Source organism: Erpetoichthys calabaricus, chromosome 14 (genome assembly GCF_900747795.2).
Source record: "Erpetoichthys calabaricus chromosome 14, fErpCal1.3, whole genome shotgun sequence".
NCBI lineage: Eukaryota > Metazoa > Chordata > Cladistia > Polypteriformes > Polypteridae > Erpetoichthys > Erpetoichthys calabaricus.
The window spans coordinates 85,146,460-85,166,613 of NC_041407.2; the positions used below are offsets into that span (position 1 = coordinate 85,146,460).

At 37.7% G+C, this 20,154-nt stretch overlaps 1 protein-coding gene across 8 annotated transcripts in view; it reads left to right on the plus strand.

The window, feature by feature from the left end:
• Window positions 1-20,154, plus strand: part of LOC114664956 (phosphatase and actin regulator 4-like) — a 140,084-nt gene that overhangs the window by 64,060 nt on the left and 55,870 nt on the right. For 3 of the 8 annotated variants that reach the window (XM_051918854.1, XM_051918855.1, XM_051918860.1), the window contains exon 1: window positions 10,924-11,432. The exons of 2 other annotated variants lie outside the window; for them this stretch is intronic. In XM_051918854.1, the coding sequence (XP_051774814.1) occupies window positions 11,369-11,432 (64 nt within the window). In that variant the 5' untranslated portion in view covers window positions 10,924-11,368. Of the gene's footprint in view, window positions 1-10,920; window positions 11,433-20,154 lie in introns of those variants that run through there. 3 more of the 8 variants (XM_051918859.1, XM_051918861.1, XM_028819288.2) reach the window with 3 other exon arrangements.

A 20,154-nucleotide genomic window follows, 5' to 3' on the forward strand; every position in this document is an offset into this window, starting at 1 on the left:
TTAAAACCATAGAGAGGGATTTCATTCCACTGATGTAAAACTGTGAAACAATATCACAAGTATAATCTTTGAATGCTAACAGAGGGACAAAAATGAAATATATGAAATTACATTTTACTCAGACCCAGATGATTAATGTTTGTTCCCAAAAGCTAGCAAAGTTCAGTCATGAGTCCTTGAGATCCAGATGTTTGTTTGTGGTGATCATGATGTGTGCAAAACTGATAAAAGCACAGATGTTTCACTCCACTTCCTATTAACCTTGGCAGATCAGCTAACTCCTGTATTCACAGACACTGACAACCTGACCCTGTCTCTCTTTGTTGTGCCTATGTGCTTTTAAAGGAAAAAAGAAATATTATTGGGCCAATACCCAAGAAAACAAAAGTAGCCAGCCTGAATTACTTCCACGCAGCACCATGCATTACATTGATCATGAAGTACTTGGTAAAGTTTGTTAAGGTCCACATAAACAGAACAATCCTTGACATCCTAGGCCTTCTAAGGATATTTTATAATGGGTACTGCGTCAATCTTTTTATTTATGCATATGCATGAGTGTACCCTACCCTGTCCAGTGCTGTTTGTTGCATTGTACCCAGGACCCTAAGTACCTTTTACAGAATTAGGTTATGTTACGTTTAGTTATTGCCCAACTTGTAAATTCAGCCTCATTAAGAGGTTAGTGTGTTTTTACAATCTAGTTTTACTTAACCAAACTGTCCACAGTATAAATATTATTTGGCCCTTAGAGTGAAGTTATTAATAGAGATGCATGGTGAAGGCAAAAAAAAATTTTCATGATCCTTCAGAAAGTCTATTTACTCTGTAGTTTTTGGCATTGGTGGTCTCAATTAAACCAGGGTGAATTTCTTTATGCTCTAAATATTGTTGTTTCCAGACACATTTGGAGTTCACCAGAATTAAATTTGACTTTCTAACATTATCTAAAATTTTGATTTTAAGTTTAATTTGATGTACAGTTTATAGCATAACAATCCTCTAGTACCAGTTTCAACCTTCAGGACAGCATGAATTTGTCTGGGCATGGATTTTGCAACATTCAGGATTTGTTTTTCAGGAATATTGTTCTTTGTGGTAATTATTGTGTTGTGAATTTGCTGTAAATTGGACAGCTACACTCTTTCTGCGAATACCCCTTTCCACTTTATTTCAAAGACACTTGATAAAGTCGCGATCTTTCGACTGTGCATGTCACTGAAGCATTGAAAACTCATGTTGCCAGAACCAATTGTTGACAAAATGTGCCTTCTGACATGAACCATTTTCCTTCTGGAAACGTCCATCCAATTGTGCATAGTAGCCATGAAGGAATGATTGACAACAATATTCACATGTGCCTTGTGTTTCAGACATGCTTCCATGAGTATGAGTGTGTCAGGAAAACATTTTCTACAGCACCACCTGCCTTTATTATTTACACTAAAAGGACGACTCCAAGGACTCATGTTGCTTGCACCAAAGTCTTATCCTTCAATCAGCATGATTCAAAAAGAACATGCAGGGGACTTTTTCCACATTTCAAGGGTCTAATTTCAAAGCATCTTTATCCAGTAGAGATACACTACATTATCAGCACCCAACATGGACTTTAGCAGTTTTTGTCCATTAATGAGAAAGTCTAGTAAGTGGCGAGTGTTTTGAGAAGACATTCTCCTTGCCAGTGTTGAATTTGGATGTAATTTACATTTTTATAGATCATTAATTTGCTTGTGTCATTCTCACCATTCTTTTTGTCCACAAAATCACCTTTTACTTGTGTTTTTTTGCTGTTTACATCATTTTTGGTAAAACCTTAAAACATTTACTATATGTATGAAAAGCCTATAATAGCAGTCATTTCGTAAATGCTTGAAATGGCACGCCTAGTACCATATATGTTGAAAGTCACTAATTTAATCTATTCCAACTGATCCTTGAAACCATACATTGCCTGATTTATTTCAAACACTGCTATCAAAGGGCACTTATACCATGTTATAATGTAGAGTTTGTGTAAAGGTGTTCAATTTATCTAATAAACTGATAACTAAGTGTAGATGTCACACAATTCTTCTTTCTTTAGTATGTTATTGTATTGGTCAGGACAGGAATAAATCAAGTGTATTTAAACATTGATCACAGGTTATTTCCTTTTGTGGAATAATACTTACATTTAACCTCAACACCATAAGTAATAATTGAATTGTGATTCTGATAATAAGTTGGATATTAAACAATCTGGCAAAACCATACAGAGTTTAGCAGGTGTGTAAAGTAATTGATAAATATATTAAAAAAAACAAAAAAACTATGTGATAATAATTTATATCAACTCCAGATACGTAAACTACTGAATATAGTTATGAACAATGAATATGACTCAGGTTATCTTTAAATTAGTACTTTAAGTGTGGTAGATTCTGTTTCTTCTCATAGCTTAGGTGCACACAGGTACAGATTTCCTCCTTAATGGTTACAAATAGCAATAAGGTGGTTTCGTCATCGAACTGGGAGTCAAATTTAGCCACAGTGCTAGAAACCTTGACATCTGGGAGACCTTTTAATTTACTGCTGGATATACAGTACAAAGTTTATAATTCCATTATTCTGCTCTTTTGAATTGACAATTATGACCATTGTCTTATTTTCAGCCCTGATGTGCTGCTGCATAGAAAGTACCAGTTCTGGAGCCATACAGTATTTGTGTCCTTGTTACCCATTCAACCTACTGCCAAATTTGTGCTTCTGACTTTGGCTGTGCACTTGCAGAAGTGCCTGGAGAGACTGAACTGAACCAGAAATGGACAAATTATTTGAACAAATCAAGTAAATCCAGTTTTCAGTGTGACTAATTGTTATCGGTTTCCTAATGCTGATCAAAAGCATGTAATGTTCCCACCAACTTGAGGTTATCTATGCATTTTTTTTTTGATAGCAAAGTTAACTTCTTCATATTGCACTACACACAACATGGAAAAAAGCCCCTCAACAGGTGTTGAAAAATTAGAACTACCCTTTAGCATAGAGTCCATTTTCAGCTAATTGTAGGTCTTGTAAGAGATTACCATTGATTGGCTGCAAGGCTTTTCCTTCAGGCAGACCACATGCATCCTACTCATTTATTGCTTTTTATTTTTTTTATTTATTTATTTTTTTCCAACTCCCACTGGTTTCTCTTGATTATCTGCTTTTTTGTAAAGTTATCTATGCATTCTGGAAAGTTAATGCTAGTGATCAGCAACCCAAGTGGCTGTCCATTTGTTCTTACAATTTTCTGTACAGCTGAAGGTGTCTAGAAGGCTGGCGTCCTTCAACATCTGCAATAAGATGCTGCAGATGTTCTATCAGACGGTTGTGGCGAGCGCCCTCTTCTACGCGGTGGTGTGCTGGGGAGGCAGCATTAAGAAAAAAGACGCCTCACGCCTGGACAAACTGGTGAGGAAGGCAGGCTCTATTGTTGGCATGGAGCTGGACAGTTTGAAATCTGTGGCAGAGAAACAGGCGCTCAGCAGGGTCCTATCAATTATGGAAAATCCACTGCATCCACTAAACGGTATCCTCTCCAGACAGAGGAGTAGCTTCAGTGACAGACTGCTGTCACTGTCCTGCTCCACTGACAAACTGAGAAGATCGTTGCTCCCCCAAACTATGCAACTCTTCAGTTCCACCTGGGGGTGTAAACATTAACAATATACAAAGTTATTGTCTGTATTTACCTGCATTATAATCAATCTTTAATTTAATATTGTTTTTTGTATCAGTAAGGTGCTGCTGGAGTATGTGAATTTCCCCTTGGGATTAATAAAGTATCTATCTATCTATCTCTCTATCTCTATCTCTCTAAAAGGGGATTCTGTCTGGAACTGTAGATTTAGATCTGAATATCCTGTAAGGACTCATTTACTTATACATAGGTTTCTTTTTGACAAAGTAATTTTTATAGGGAAGAGCTGATTGATAGATACAGTGCTTCCAGAAAGTATTCACAGCGCATCACTTTTTCCACATTTTGTTATGTTAGAGCCTTATTCCAAAATGGATTAAATTAATTTTTTTCCTCCGAATTCTACACACAACATCCCATAATGACAATGTGAAAAAAGTTTACTTGAGATTTTTGCAAATTTTTTAAAAATAAAAAAATTGAGAAAGCACATGTACATAAGTATTCACAGCCTTTGCCATGAAGCTCAAAATTGAGCTCAGGTGCATCCTGTTTCCCCTGGTCATCCTTGAGTTGTTTCTGCAGCTTAATTGGAGTCCACCTGTGGTAAATTCAGTTGATTGGACATGATTTGGAAAGGCACACACCTGTCTATATAAGGTCCCACAGTTGACAGTTCATGTCAGAGCACAAACCAAGCATGAAGTCAAAGGAATTGTCTGTAGACCTCCGAGACAGGATTGTCTTGAGGCACAAATCTGGGGAAGGATACAGAAAAATTTCTGCTGCTCTGAAGGTCCCAATGAGCACAGTGGCCTCCATCATCCGTAAGTGGAAGAAGTTCGAAACCACCAGGACTCTTCCTAGAGCTGGCCGGCCATCTAAACTGAGCGATCGGGGGAGAAGAGCCTTAGTCAGGGAGGTGACCAAGAACCCGATGATCACTCTGTCAGAGCTCCAGAGGTCCTCTGTGGAGAGAGGAGAACCTTCCAGAAGGACAACCATCTCTGCAGCAATCCACCAATCAGGCCTGTATGGTAGAGTGGCCAGACAGAAGCCACTCCTTAGTAAAAGGCACATGGCAGCCCACCCTGAGTTTGCGAAAAGGCACCTGAAGGACTCTCAGACCATGAGAATGAAAGTTCTGTGGTCTGATGAGACAAAGATTGAACTCTTTGGTGTCAATGCCAGGCGTCACGTTTGGAGGAAACCAGACACCGCTCATCACCAGGCCAATACCGTCCCTACAGTGAAGCATGGTGGTGGCAGCATCATACTGTGGGGATGTTTTTCAGCGGCAGGGACTGGGAGACTAGTCAGGATAAAGGGAAAGATGACTGCAGCAATGTACAGAGACATCCTGAATGAAAACCTGCTCCAGAGCGCTCTTGACCTCAGACTGGGGCGACGGTTCATCTTTCAGCAGGACAACGACCCTAAGCACACAGCCAAGATATCAAAGGAGTGGCTTCAGGACAACTATGTGAATGTCCTTGAGTGGCCCAGCCAGAGCCCAGACTTGAATCCGATTGAACATCTCTGGAGAGGTCTTAAAATGGCTGTGCACCGATCCTTCCCATCCAACCTGATGGAGCTTGAGAGGTGCTGCAAAAAGGAATGGGCGAAACTGGCCAAGGATAGGTGTGCAAAGCTTGTGGCATCATATTCAAAAAGACTTGAGGCTGTAATTGCTGCCAAAGGTGCATCGACAAAGTATTGAGCAAAGGCTGTGAATACTTATGTACATGGGATTTCTCAGTTTTTTTATTTTTAATACTTGAGGTTTTTGCAAATTTAAACTTTTTTCACGTTGTCATTAATGGGGTATTGTGTGTAGAATTCTGAGGAAAAAAATGAATTTAATCCATTTTGGAATAAGGCTGTAACATAACAAAATGTGGAAAAAGTGATGTGAATACTTTCCGGAAGCACTGTATTTGGTTTTGTGAATTAAACACAGTAGAGTTATAAGCAGTTTAAAACAGTGCAGTGAATCGATTAACAGCTACAAGAATAGTTTTGTGGATATGCTACATAAATACCAAAAATCTGGAATACTTTCTAGTTAGTCTGGGAGTAGTTTATTTTGTTATTCTAAACTGTATGAAGTAAAGCAATTGCTCAACATGAAACTGTCAGGCACTTGGTTTTTGAATAGCTACGGGTTGAAAAGGGTAAATGAAGGATTTAGAGACATAACAATGGAATGGAATGGAATGGAAAAAGGAAGAACATCATATTGTTCCACCCTTCTAAAAAGGCTCTTCAAGCATTCCTCCAAACTGCTTTATGTGTTATCCACAGCAACAAAAAAAGCAGCATGGCTCATTGACTTCATCTTTGTTACACTTCAAGACATTTGAGTCACTGTTAACAGTGGCATACATTGCAATCACACATCTTAACTACTGTGGAAACCTCTGTCCATTGTCCATTGTCTTACAGGTTACTCCTAAATATATACTTAACATTCCTCCATGGATACTGCTTTGCTTTTGCCTTGCCCTTATTTTCTGTTAGCTGAAATAGGATTAGACTTTTTTGCGAATGTATTATGTATATAGGTAGCTTCATCTTTATTCTGAAAGGTTTTCTGATAAGGTACAATAATAACATAATAATAACACATTGTTGTTCCTGCTAGATTTATAACACTCAATTGCTGTATATTTCTTTCTGTTTGGGATGCACCAGTACCATTACTTTTTTACAACCGATTTTTCCCCACTGGATTAATAAAGTTTATCTAATCTTCTAATAATACAAAGTATTTAAACACTGTAGGCAGACACAGAGTACTGAATGAGTACTTTTATCGGAAAGAAAATGATGCTGCGCTTTCAACTAAACTGCAGTAGGCTGGCGCCCTGCCAGGTGTTTGTTCCTGCCTTGTGCCCTGTGTTGGCTGGGTTTGGCTCCAGCAGACCCCTGTGACCCTGTGTTAGGATATAGAGGGTTGGACAATGACTGACTGACTTTCAACAAAAATATATGTGAACTATACAGTTTTGTTTAATTAGTCATAGTTAGTTAAACTTGTGATTTTTGTTTAAGAAACAATATATCTGTATAGTTTTTAGAATATATATTGTAATAAATAATAATTCTTGAACATTGTTTTATTATTTTGCCAACTTTAGACACACTCTTAACAAACTGGAATATTGAATAAAAAATATCTTGGGTGTAATTCTTGCCAAATGAAATAATATTTAGCTGAATTAGGCTCTCAAATATTAGAGGCAGGTTATATTTTAAAAAAAATAACATTACAGCTCTCTCACAGATCAGCCTATTTCTTCTCTTATCTATAACCCTAGGAGCTGCACTAAAAAGCCTTTCAATGACCACAGTTATACACAGTACTGATAGAAGCTTTCGTGCCAAGGTGGGTGGGAGGATCAGAATATTTTCCTTAGTCAGTAGTGGAGAATGCTCTCTGATCCCAGGATATTAGGTTCAGACAGGTACAGTATTATCCTATTTGCATATCAGCTCAAGATAGTGATATAAGACAAACAAAAGACACACACACACGCAGAGAAGAATCTCTACAAATAAAAAGTGGCTTAACCACAGTGAAAGTGTTCTGATATTTTTATCCTACTGTAACGGCACATTCTGCTGTCAGAAAACTGCTAGATTTACACTAATATAAAACTTTTTTTTATTGTTATAACTATAGTTAATTACATGTGCATCAGTAATGTAGGACACACATGTCTATGGCAGGTTGCTTCTCTAAGTCTCTTATGTATAAATTGAGACTCTTTGAATCCTTTAGTGCTTTACAGATGAAGTAAATGAATGTAGAAAAGATTTCATTGTGATAGTCTTACAAGTATTTCCTCCTTATTATCATTATTTATTGCAGAGAACAATAAAAGCTTAGCTAAACAATCAAAAACACAAATAGACTTAATCTAGACGTGATGAGCCATCTGATTGTAATTGTTAAGATTTATGGAATTGGCACCTCTCCTCAAATTTTCGCCATCACATAAATTATATTTTGCAGGATTGATTACTTTTGTTATTCGAAAAACCTCCAAACGGCATGTGTAACTTTTTTTGCATTTTAAATATATTTGGTGATTTGGTATATCTGAAGTGCAACTGGCAGAGAATTAAAGGCAGTGCAAGCAAAGGTTAAATAAGGGTTTGGAGAATAATAGCATGCAATAGTTGGAGTAGCAGCAGTGTGTAATATGTTGTATACAAGATGAAAGAGCTCTCATATATTCAAACACTTGTCAGTTCTGCCTCACAATATAGGAACTGTCATAGGGAATGTGACGAATAGGTAAAATAATCTTTTTTTAAACTTAGTTTTTAGCCTAAGTACGTTGTGGTCACTTCATCAGTAGTGGCATCTCTGAGTAATAGTTCAGTTACAGCCTGAACTTGATTATATACCTTCACGCACAGAGCATTCCTCCAGTAAATCACAGTGTCAAGTGCAGTAACATGACTTGAGGAATTTCAAACTTATTTTATTGCATATATTAAAGGGGTGTGTAAAATAAATTATTTCTTCAATTTTATTTGAAGCAGAACTCCACTTTCTACCCAGAATACCCCTAAATCAACACAAAGATCTAATACAAAGGGAAATCTGACTGCTACACTAGCATTTATATAACGTGGCTTGTTTTTAACAGCTAATGTTTTTGTTTTTCTATTGGGGAAAATTTTTATTTAATTTTTCCACTACTACATACTCTTTCTGCTTTTTGTAGGAACAAAAGATTCCAGTCACCTACTGATTTAATTCCTGGCTCATTACAGTTTTGCAACTTCTTGTCATTTTACCTCAATTCATGTTTAAATTATCTGCTGCCTGATCACTGAGTCCATTACCCTTTTGGCACTCGGAAAAGTCATAAGATGGAGCTGGTACAAAATATGAATACTGTACCAAGGGGACATCGCTGACATTGTATGCTTTGGAGTACTTACCTGCTCTGCTAACAAACCTGTGTGCTCCCAGTAATCCTTAGAATTGTATCTATTTTAAAGCCTACATGTGGAATTTTGATTTGTCATTGCTAAGTATGGGTCAGTTTTTGTTCAGTATATTTACTTTTGTGTATGCACTTACATTTGTACAGCATAGCATTCTCTAAACCATTTTAATCCAGTCTGGAGTTCAGGGGATGGTGTCTGCCTGACCATAATGGGAGCCCCTTGCACATTGTGCCTGTTCATTGCAAGGCCCACTCATACATATAATTACACAGGACTGTGATGCACAAATGGAGCCAGTTAGGAATCCTCAGTCAAACTAATCATCTGTGGATATGTATGGAAAATCCATGCATATAAGAGGAGAACATACAGTACAAACCCACTTCATCCAGTTAACTTTCTCAGAGGGCCAGGTACCATCCTGGCATCATTGGGCAAAAAGCAGCAGGAGTCAGACTGTAGCAGTATTAATGTATGTATAATGGCATACATTTTGTATGTTTGCATCATCCCACTTTATTTCAACTTTAAAGCAGGTAAGGGGGAAGGTGAAAAAGTTGAATTAATGTTACACTGCAGTCTTGGCAACTGGTCTGGCGGCTGGGCTTAGTAGTCCATTAAAGCCTGGCAAGAAGAGATTTTCCTTGTGAGCATAACCAAAAGGAGTAATTCAAATAACACTGTGTTTCTTTTTATGGTTGTATGTATTCTGTCAGCCTGGAGGTCCAGAAATTTATAGTGCCTAATTTCCAAACATAATTTTTTAACAAACTTAGTTAGACTTTCTATAAGATTCAGCCCTATGTGAAAGCAGGAGCTACAGGACAGAAGTAGAAAACATTGTAGCAGTTATTAGAGAAGATGCTTTATCAGAAGCATTTTGCCCTTTTTGTGATCATCCATGTGCTTTAACTGCTCAGCCTATCCAGATGAACCTGGCAGAGTGTTTGCACTTTTGATTTACGGTACACTGTATGTACAATATATATGAAATACACACACACATATATAAATATGTGTATATTCACATATTAAACAGATGAGCAGCTGAAAAACAACTTTTTTGCTGAAGATTCCTATTACTTCAATTTTTTTTTCCATTTTTTAATTTCTGCACACAGTAATTTAGCAAACTACAAGGTAAAAAATAAGATGATTGCTCCTTTGTCATTTTAAAGAAAATGACTTTTTACCAAAGAGACAGTTTTCTGGATTCTATTTTATTTTTCCTCTTTGCTGGACTGCTTTTAGTTATTTCAAACCTTGATGGTCACTACCCTGCAATTCACTGTAGCATGTAGCATTAGGCTGTGATTTTTGCTCTGAACTGTGAGATGGTCAGATTCCTGTTAGGGCTTTATTCAATCTTATATGAAGTTGTTATAGTCGTCTTTTTGTGAGGAAAGAAATCTACACAGTCAATATATTGGAAGACATTAGTGTATTTGTCAAGGTGTTAGACTTAAAAACACAAAGTTTCTGATTTTATCTCCCCATCTACAGAATAAACATGTTACCCTCGGCTACTCACTTTACTCTCACCTACTCCCACCTGGTGAAATTTAGGAGCAGTTATTACACTCTATAAACCGCTTTTGATAAAATATCTTTTTAACATACAGAAGGATAAAAAAGTCTTAAGTTAGTGACATACTATGTTTAAAAGAAAAAAATGGTCCACCTACCTTGGCAAACTCCATACTCCTTCATTATCTAAATTAAACTTAGTCATTTGACCTTTATCATTAAATTAGCTCGTTGAAATTTATAACCTTCCTAACACAAACTGTTAAGATCACAACAAATTTGAAAGAATTTTTTCTATTTGAAGCTGTTTACTAGTCTTGCATACAAAGATACCCATTCCTCAGATCTTTTGGTCATATACAAAAGAGTAACTGTAATCTGTGGCAGAATTAGTTAAGAAGCTTCCTGATTATTTTTCTAATACTAAAATGAATTTTAAACTAAAAGAAATGTGTTCTGGAAATGAGAATTTATAAAATCCAAACAACTTTACCATAAAGTATTTTCCCATAGAAAAAATAATTTATAATCTCTATGCAAAGACCGTAATATATCATTTGTTGCCTTGTAAACATTGTTTGTGTAATATTTTATATGGTATATAAAAATTGTATTCCTATTCTCGGATTGCTGTATCAGTTCGCTTTTTGTGCATTTGCTTACCTAGGGAAAGGCTTTCTGTAGCACAGAGAAGGCAGAGCAGCGTGTCGGTGAGAGCATTTCCTGTTACAGGAGGTCAGCTCCACCCAGGCTTTGACTCACCTGAACAGCACTCTTGTTGATCCCGACGGACCACTGTTAATAGCCCTGCCTGCTATTTATTTGTCACAGTGAGCAGACCAGAAAGTGCTCAACACGAAAAAGAGCGAAGAGCAGACTTTTTTTTTCAGCTGAAGCTACATTTTCTTCTACTTTGAAAGACGTTTGGCTTGCTACAAACGATATGCAGGAATGATAGGCATCCATCTGTTAACATCGCTGGCTTGTTACCTTATTTATGAACACCTTTCTGAGATCCAGGAAGAACACAGATGAGGGGGAGAGTGAGAAGGAGGCTTGGCTGTCTAAAGTTACAGCACACTGCCATGTTGCAGGTGGAAGGATTTTTTTTGTATTTATTTACCTAATTACTGTTTCCGCTTATCTACATCAAATTCTAGTTAGCTTGATCAATTACTGAGGACTATTAAAAAGACCTAAGTTATCATGGGACAGGCAATCGATTCAGAGCCAGCAGTGGAAGAGTCTGAAACCCCCCCTCTGTCATGTGGTGAGTAAATACTTTTAAAAACGAGAGAAGGTGGAAGGGAGACTGAATTAGAGTAGAACTGCCAGTATGGGGAGTTATGCAAGTGGTATGTGGCGATTGTGAAACTGCCAGGATTCGTCTCCAGTTACACCAGCTGGTTTCTTTCAGCTAGTTTATGTAGATTGCTGTAGAAACATCTTGGCAAATGGCATGCAAAAGAGTGAAACAACAATACCTCCCTTACCCTGGCAACATATGTTTTGTTTTTATCTGTGTGTTGTGTTTTTTTTTTTGTACTTTCCCATGTGATTGTGTCTCTGTCAAGTCAGAGCGAATTGCTGTAAAGTGACTGGGTGCCACATGAAAATGGATGCAGCCAAACCTGCTTGCCTTATTTTTGTTTTTTACTCATTAGTTTGTTTACATTACCATTCTTGTCTACATGTATTTTTTATATACACATGTGAAGTAAAGCTTTAAATCTAACATATGGTATATCAGTATTTACTGTATAGAAAACAACTTTGTTATTAAAATAAAATGTACTATACAATTAAAATAATTTGTAATGTATAATGTTTTGTGTATATATGGGCATATGTGTAGTTTTTATTTTTCAGTATAATTTGCATGTCCACAAATATATAGGTATGCAAGTTGTTTTTTTTTTTTTTACATATACACACTGTAAAAAAGAAATAAATACAGGCAGTCATGCTGTATACAGTAAATATTTAGCTGCATAGCCCCGTGTTTGTGTATGACGACCTACGGTTTCATCTGGGACCAGCTATTAGCCGAATGTCAGTAACAAAGTGTATAGGCCCTTGCAAATGAGGCTCTGTGGGTCTGGTGTGTGTTACCAGTATGCATACTGTAACTGCTGTTACGATGTAGCACAAACTGATTTGTACGTTTCAGAGGCCGCATGCTGCACCTGTGTAAGGCAATGTTTCTCAACCACTGGCTCGGGCCAACAGTTTGCCGTGGGTTGCAAATCGATCACCTAAGCCAGTGTTTCTTAAACCTTTTTTTTTTTTCATGACCCAATTTTGCCTTGTTTGTGTTTTCAACACCTATGATCAGACACCTGCCTAATGTTTTGTAGGTCCCCCTTGTTCCGCCAAAACAGCTCTGACCTTCTTGGGTCCATAAGACCTATGAAGGTGTCCAGTGGTATCTGGCAGAAAGATGTTAGCAGCAGATCCTTTAAGTCCTGTCAGTTGTGAGATGGGGCATCCATGGATTGGACTTGTTTTTTCAAGCACATCCCACAGATGTTTGATTGGATTGAGATCTAGGGAATTTGTAGGCCAATTCAACACCTTGAATGCTGTGTCATATTCTTCAAATCATCCATCCATCTATCCATTTTCCAACCTGCTGAATCCGAACACAGGGTCACGGGGCTCTGCTGGAGCCAATCCCAGACAACACAGGGCACAAGGCAGGAACCAATTCCGGACAGGGTGCCAACCCATCGCAGTCTTCAAATCATACCTAAACAATTTTTGCCGTGTGGCAGGGTGTATTATCATGCTGCAAGAAGAGGCCACTACAATCAGGGAATACTGTTGTCATGAACGGTTGTATTTTGGTGTGAAACAGTCTTTAGGTAGGTGATACGTGTCAAAGTAACATCCACATGAATGCCAGGACCCAAGGTTTCCTGTCCTCTTCCTATAGTGCATCCTGCTACCATCTCTTCCCCAGGTAAATGACACACACATAACTGGCCATCCACATGATCTAAAAGAAAGAATGATTCATCACACCAGACCACCTTCTTCCATGGTCCAGTTCTGATACTTATTTCCCATGGTAGGTGCTTTTGGCAGTAGACAGGGTTCAGCATTGCCTCTCTAATCAGTCTGTGGCACTGCAGCCACATAAACAGCAAGCTATGATGTGCTGTGCGCTCTGGCATTAAGTTTTTCAGTAATTTGTGCCTACAGTAGTTCTTCTGTGGGACTGAAACAGACGAGCTAGCCTTTGCTGCCTACGTCCATCAGTGAGCCTTGGGCACCCATGACTCCATTGCTGGTTCATCAGTTGTCCTTCTTTGGACCACTCTTGGCAGGTACTAACTACTGCATACTGGGAACACCCCACAAGACTTGTTGTTTTGGGGATGCTCTGATTCAGTCGTCTAGCCATCACAATTTTGGTCCTTGTCAAAGTTGCTCATATTCTTACGCTTACACATTTTTCCTGCTTCGAACACATCACCTTCAAGAACTGACTGTTCACTTGCTGCCTAATATATCCCACCCCTTGACAGGTGCCATGGTAATGAGATAATCAGTATCATTCACTTCTCCTGCCAGTGGTGCGTGTAAGTAGTGCTGTATGAAAGTGTTGTATACTTTATAATATTCTGCACTTAATGTGGGCATTCAGATGAGCATTTAAATATAAACAGACAAATAGTCATAGTAAATACTTATTAAATAAAAAGTTGAAGGTTAATATGCATGTTGTGTTAATTTTATTTATATAATTTTATTTATCTATACTAATAAAAGGTAAAGCCCTCACTCATCACTAATTCTCCAACTTCCCATGTAGGTGAAAGGCTGAAATTTGGCAGGCTCATTCCTTACAGCTTACTTACAAAAGTTAAGCAGGTTTCATTTCGAAATTCTACGAGTAACGGTCATAACGGTCGACAACATTCGCCATGTTAAACTTTCTTATTTATGGCCCCATCTTCATGAAATTTGGTAGGCGGCTTCCCTTTGCTAGCCGAAATCGATGTACGTACTTATTCGGTGGTATGACGCCACTGTCAGCCGCCATATTGAACTTTCCAACGGTCTTTGTTACTTATGGGCCCATCTTCAAGAAATTTGGTATGCGGGTTCCCAACACTAACTGAATCCTACTTACGTACATATATACGTCCATAGCCTGCAGCTCGGTCGCCATGTGAGGCGGTGTTGGGTCCCCCATCCCCACGCCTCCCACGTAGTTGGCTGCCTGCCTATATACTGTAAGGCCGTCTGTCGCTCCGGTCTCTTCATTCCCTTCCTTGCTTTGACATGGTATTCACGTCTCCCTGCTGATAACTGCAGCCTTTTTATTTAATCCACGGCTTCTCTGCTGTTTTATTGTTCGTTTATTATGATTATACAGTAGTTATTGTGTAGGTATTTTAGACTTAGTTTACATTGTTCAGGTGCCCATTTCCTTTATTGTTCCAACCGTACCCCCATTAACATGTCTATTGAGGTGATCACCATCGATCAAAGAACTGTCACTTACCGAGATGTTTCCATGCCCGGAGATGATGACTGCCTTTTCCATTCTCTGTGTTACATATTGCACGGCCATATCAGGCTCACTCTTGATATGCGGAGGAACATTGTGTCTTATGTATTGAATGACTGAGACAGGTTCAAGGTGTGGACTGATGACGGTACAGGAGATAATTATACTACACAGGAGCACTGTAAGAGTGAAATGCTTAAGCCCTTCACCTATGGTTCTGCATGTGAGTTGATGGCCAAATATTTTACACCTTTGGACAACCGCCAATGCCTCTTAAAGATCTTAGATTCACAGGTGACGATTTGAGTAGTGGACACTTTGATGTTTATGAATGTTTAAACTCTCAAAAGCTGGATGCGAAGTTATAGATGAAACCCATTTCAATTCAAACGCCTCCAATTTCCAGTAAGGCTCTGCTTCGCAAAGTCTCAGGGACAGACCCTACAAAATATTGGCATTGATTTGAGGCAAGATTGCTTTTCACATGGCCAACTAACGTATACGTTGCATGCTCAAGAGTAAGCTCAGCGCACAGCTTGGTCATATTACAACCGGAGGGCCGAACTGACAACGTGGTATACAAAGAGATCCTTAACAAATAATTATTGGTATATTTTCCCTCAGTTTAAAAAGGTTTACTTTTCTTCTTAATAAACATTTTAAAGCAGTACTTCGCCGCTGCGAAGCGCGGGTATTATTTTGCTAGTAATATTATATTGCAAAGGGCAGTTGCTTTTTTACCGTGAGACAGTAACCTTGATTCTTTCAAAGATATCTCTAGCATAATGTCAGATCCTTGTGATTTTTCAGCCCCTTTCTCATAAGCACCCCCACATTTCTGTAATCTGCTGCTGCTGCTTTTCCTGACCTGACCTTGGTGTTTTCTTTCCAAGTTCATTGAAAGAAAGTGAATTGTTTCCTTTATCAATGTGATAGGATCACACTTCATTGACTGTTGTTAACATGCACGAGTGTCATTTTTCTTGCATATTTTTTTTTTTCAAAAATAATATTAATAATACTGTAATAACCTACAATATTGAGTGCCACAAACGGGGAGTATTAATAAATCCCATAATAATAGACATTTAAAAAAGAAATGACATAGCAGTGTGTTGCATATTTAGATTATATTGGTATTAAATCCATTTCCATTTTAGTGAAATGTAGTTTGTTCAAACTGTTCTTATTCATCAAAAGTACTTATACCATCCATCCATCCATTTTCCAATCCGCTGAATCCGAACACAGGGTCACGGGGGTCTGCTGGAGCCAATCCCAGCCAACACAGGGCACAAGGCAGGGAACCAATCCTGGGCAGGGTGCCAACCCACCGCAGGACACACACAAACACACCCACACACCAAGCACACACTAGGGCCAATTTTAGAATCGCCAATCCACCTAACCTGCATGTCTGTGGACTGTGGGAGGAAACCGGAGCGCCCGGAGGAAACCCACGCAGACACGGGGAGAACATGCAAACTCCACGCAGGGAGGACCCGGGAAGCGAACCCAGGTCCCCAGATCTCCCAACTGCGAGGCAGCAGCGCTACCCACTGCGCCACCGTGCCGCCCACTTACACCATATATCCCGAATTTTATAATACATTAGAGTTGCACACTGGAAGATTTTTTTCATTAAATATAGCAGGTTATTAAGACCAAAAAAAAGAACAGAAAACACCAAGCGTCATCAGAAAGCATTATGATTGCTTACTTCTCTTATGAAATATAAATCTCGAAGCCTGCTATTTATCTCCTACTCTGTTGTATTATAATTGTTATCAGGTTAATATGTATGTGGCTGGTGTACCTAGTAATTCTTTGAAGGGCTTTATATAACTTCACAATTTCTTCTCTTTCAATCTGTGCACTCATCCAGCTTTCTCACATTCGTGTTGAGCTGGGCTGCATCCTGCTTGAAACTTTTTTGCAAAAGATGGCACTGATAGTTATCTTTCTGGCTTGTAATATTGTATTAATAAACAAATTGCCTTTATTTATCTAAACGGTTTATATCATGCCTTCTCTCTGTAGTCAGTTACACCAGTCATTCAGCTCCATCGTCTGGGTTGTCTCCTACTTCTGTTCTTATTTATCATTGCCAAATAATCACTTGATTTTCATTCAGCCTTAAGGACATTCTCTCTTATTTATTGTGAATCAGACAGGAGTCCTGGAAGGCCATATTTGTTATAGTTTTTCACACCAGTCCAGTTTTATTGGTAGGGGCTAGTAGTTAACTGTGTTATTTATTTATATGGCTTGTTTGAGCTCTCATTTTACTATGTTATTTATATCTATAGTAATTACTTACTGTTGTTGTGGATTGGAACAGAGTAGTACTAAATAGCTCTTGAGATTTTCTCTTATATTTCTCATATATTTAATTAGTTTAGGAAGGGTTGAGAATGTTATGCTGTTTTATTAAAATAGATACAGTAGGTTAGGATGAATGCACAGTGTATGTAATCAGTTGAGCTGGATAGCTTCGCCCCCCCCATCATTTGCATCTCATTGTTAATTGGCTACTGGTTAAAACAAAAAATGCCACGAGGACTCTGAATGTGGCTGTCTAATTGTATAACGAGCAATTAAGGGTTATGTATTATTAAAAGCAAATGAACTAAAATTTAGCAAAAAGAAGTGTTGTTCAATTAGCTACAATAATTGCTTAAAATTGTGAAATTAGCTGAGATGAGAGCATGCTGGCACTGTATCACTCCAAAAACTAAATTTTCAGATGTATATGCATATTTTGGGGAAGCAGTGCGGTCTGGATGATATCATAACATTTTGACCAAGCATCTGTCTGCAAGACAAAATAAACAGTTGATCATACAGCATAACAGTAAGCAGCAGTTAAAATTTTGTGATTTGGAATGGCCTAATTGAAATCCTGAATTTAACTGAACTGAATTATTGCAGCATAAATTAGAGAGCATATGTCTTAAGTCATACTCAAAAGCATAAATTAATTGAAGCAATTCATGATAAAACCAAATTGGTGAAAATGCCTTAAAGTAGCAGGATTGATAAACCAGTACTGCTAATATAGAAGATGCCATTAACTACTTAATTTAATGGTTTATAAGCAGTAATCTGTAACTGAGAGAGTAAATGGTAAATGAATGTGTTCAGTAAAAAAACTGACAATGTACAATTTTTGTAAGTTAATTTTTTTAAATTGACTTTATTATTAAGATTTAAATAAAAATCAAATACCATCAATAACATGCATCATCACAATGTACTTCATAAAGCAAGCAAGCAAGGTTAGATTAGTAGCAAATGTAGGAAAGTCATCTGATTACATAGCTTTTCCTTCACTACCATTCTAGTATAAAGGAAAACTGCTCCCTGCCCCTGTACATATTTGTTGAGGTTGTACTGTTCTTTACTTGTGGCAACTGTCGGCGCCCTATATCCTATTGTAATAAATGATTATCTTTCAGTAATGGGATATCTGTTACTGTAAAAGCAAATTAATTTATACTTGTTTAATTGAGTCAGAAATCTGAACTCATAAATATTGTTTATATTTGCTACCATCTGTCCCTGTCTCATAGGTGTACTATGCCATCAAGATGAACCACTTCTTGGGACCCCTTTCTTGTCCCAGGACAGCACAATTATAATATGAGCTACCAAGCCATAGAGCAGCAGCAAAAAGAAAAAGAAAAGAATAAATGATCCAGAGCATGAGTGACCAACTCTACTTCCCTAATAACCACACAACAAGTACAGAACGCACCAACATGATGTATGACTGTAGCAAAGTTATTGTAAACAAATAAATCGGTGATTTACAGAAATCCTGCACAGTAGCACACTCCCTCACACTGGTAGATTACAAGGCACTCCACTAATAAAATATGAATACTTGAATAACAATTATCATAAAGTATTAACTAAGAGACAGAAAAAAACACCTTTGAATGTCCCTTAGTAGAAATACTGTCTTTTTTTATGTCTGCTATTGCGAGCATTACGCCAAGCCATACCTCAACAATGGGAAAACATCTGTCCTGCACCGCCTCCTCACACAGACATGTTGGGCCCTCTCCCATGTTCCTCATAAGAAGGTAAAACGATTCTCTATGTTGCCAAGTCCTCTTGCCTTTCATGAATAAACCCGGGTTTACCTGACTCCCTCTGTAGGCAGCGTAGTTTTCCCCTTAATATCAACAACTTCCTCACTGGAGTTGTTCCTTGCCTCTCTTCTCACTCCTCTTTTGCTACTACACCTTCACCTTTTTAGATATGGTTGGTGCCTCCCTGTCTGTAGGTTTTATTAGCCCTCTGAGTCAGGTACTCCTTTCCAGGTAATTCATAGGTTTTTAATACAGTACCTATTTAGATTCTTTACTATAATGATAACAAGGTACAATCAGACACCTTGGAAAACAATTGCACTAAGTACACATAACAACTGTTACAGAGTTAGCATTAAGTTTAAGTGAACGTTTATTTCAGGCCTTCATTTGCAAGTTACTGAAAACTGGGATTTATCAATAAAAAAATAAACTTTGGTGCAAAATTCTATCAAATGATGAATGGTATGCATGAATGTTTTAAAATTTGTAACTAAAGGCTCTGCTAATAAAATGATATTATATATACAATATTCAATCACTAAACAAGTTTAAACAAGTCATTACATGATTAATCTGGAACAACTGTGTTCTGGTTTCATGTAAAGAAAATGAGCAAGCAAAAGTGGTGGGAACAATAAGATATGTTACAGAAGAGTAATAAAATGCCTAAAGTTTAAAAATCTAAATGTGGAAAAAATATGAATATATATTAATTGATATATACAGTATAAAAATGGGCTTTAAATTACTTTCAAATCAGAATAACAAACACTGAGAGATTCTAGACATGGCAACATAATATTCATATGGCAGTTTTTGCATATATCTGTTAAATCCAGATATTTCATAATCGGAAATAATGCCAGTTACTTTAAAATGAATTGCCCCTAACTATATATGTTAACAAGGGTAAAGGCTGTTATGTGTGCATGCTACATAGTGTACGAAGTACAACAATATCACACAAGCTGTTGCCTCTCAGAAATGTGTCCTCTGAATCTGTTGTGTCTTTGGTTTTGCCAGACCTGTTCTTGTCAGTTTGTTCCAGTTTCTAAGTTTCCTTTGATGGTGTAGGAAACTATACTTGCTGACACCTTGGCTTTCTTTGTAGTTTCTCCAGAAGAAAGACCTTTACATTTTAAGGGTTATAGTAGTCTGCCTCTCTTCTTTTGTTAATTTCCTTTTTCCTAGCCTTTAGGATAGCAATATAAATTGCAAAATTGTCCCAAGTAATTCTTCAGACTGTGTACCAACCCAGTTTAGTCCAGCACTGCAGTTACACAGACAGAGGGTTTGTTAGTAATCTACAAAAAAAAAAACTGGTAATATTTGAGGTTATGTGTGGTTATTCAGTAACCTTATGGCATATGCAT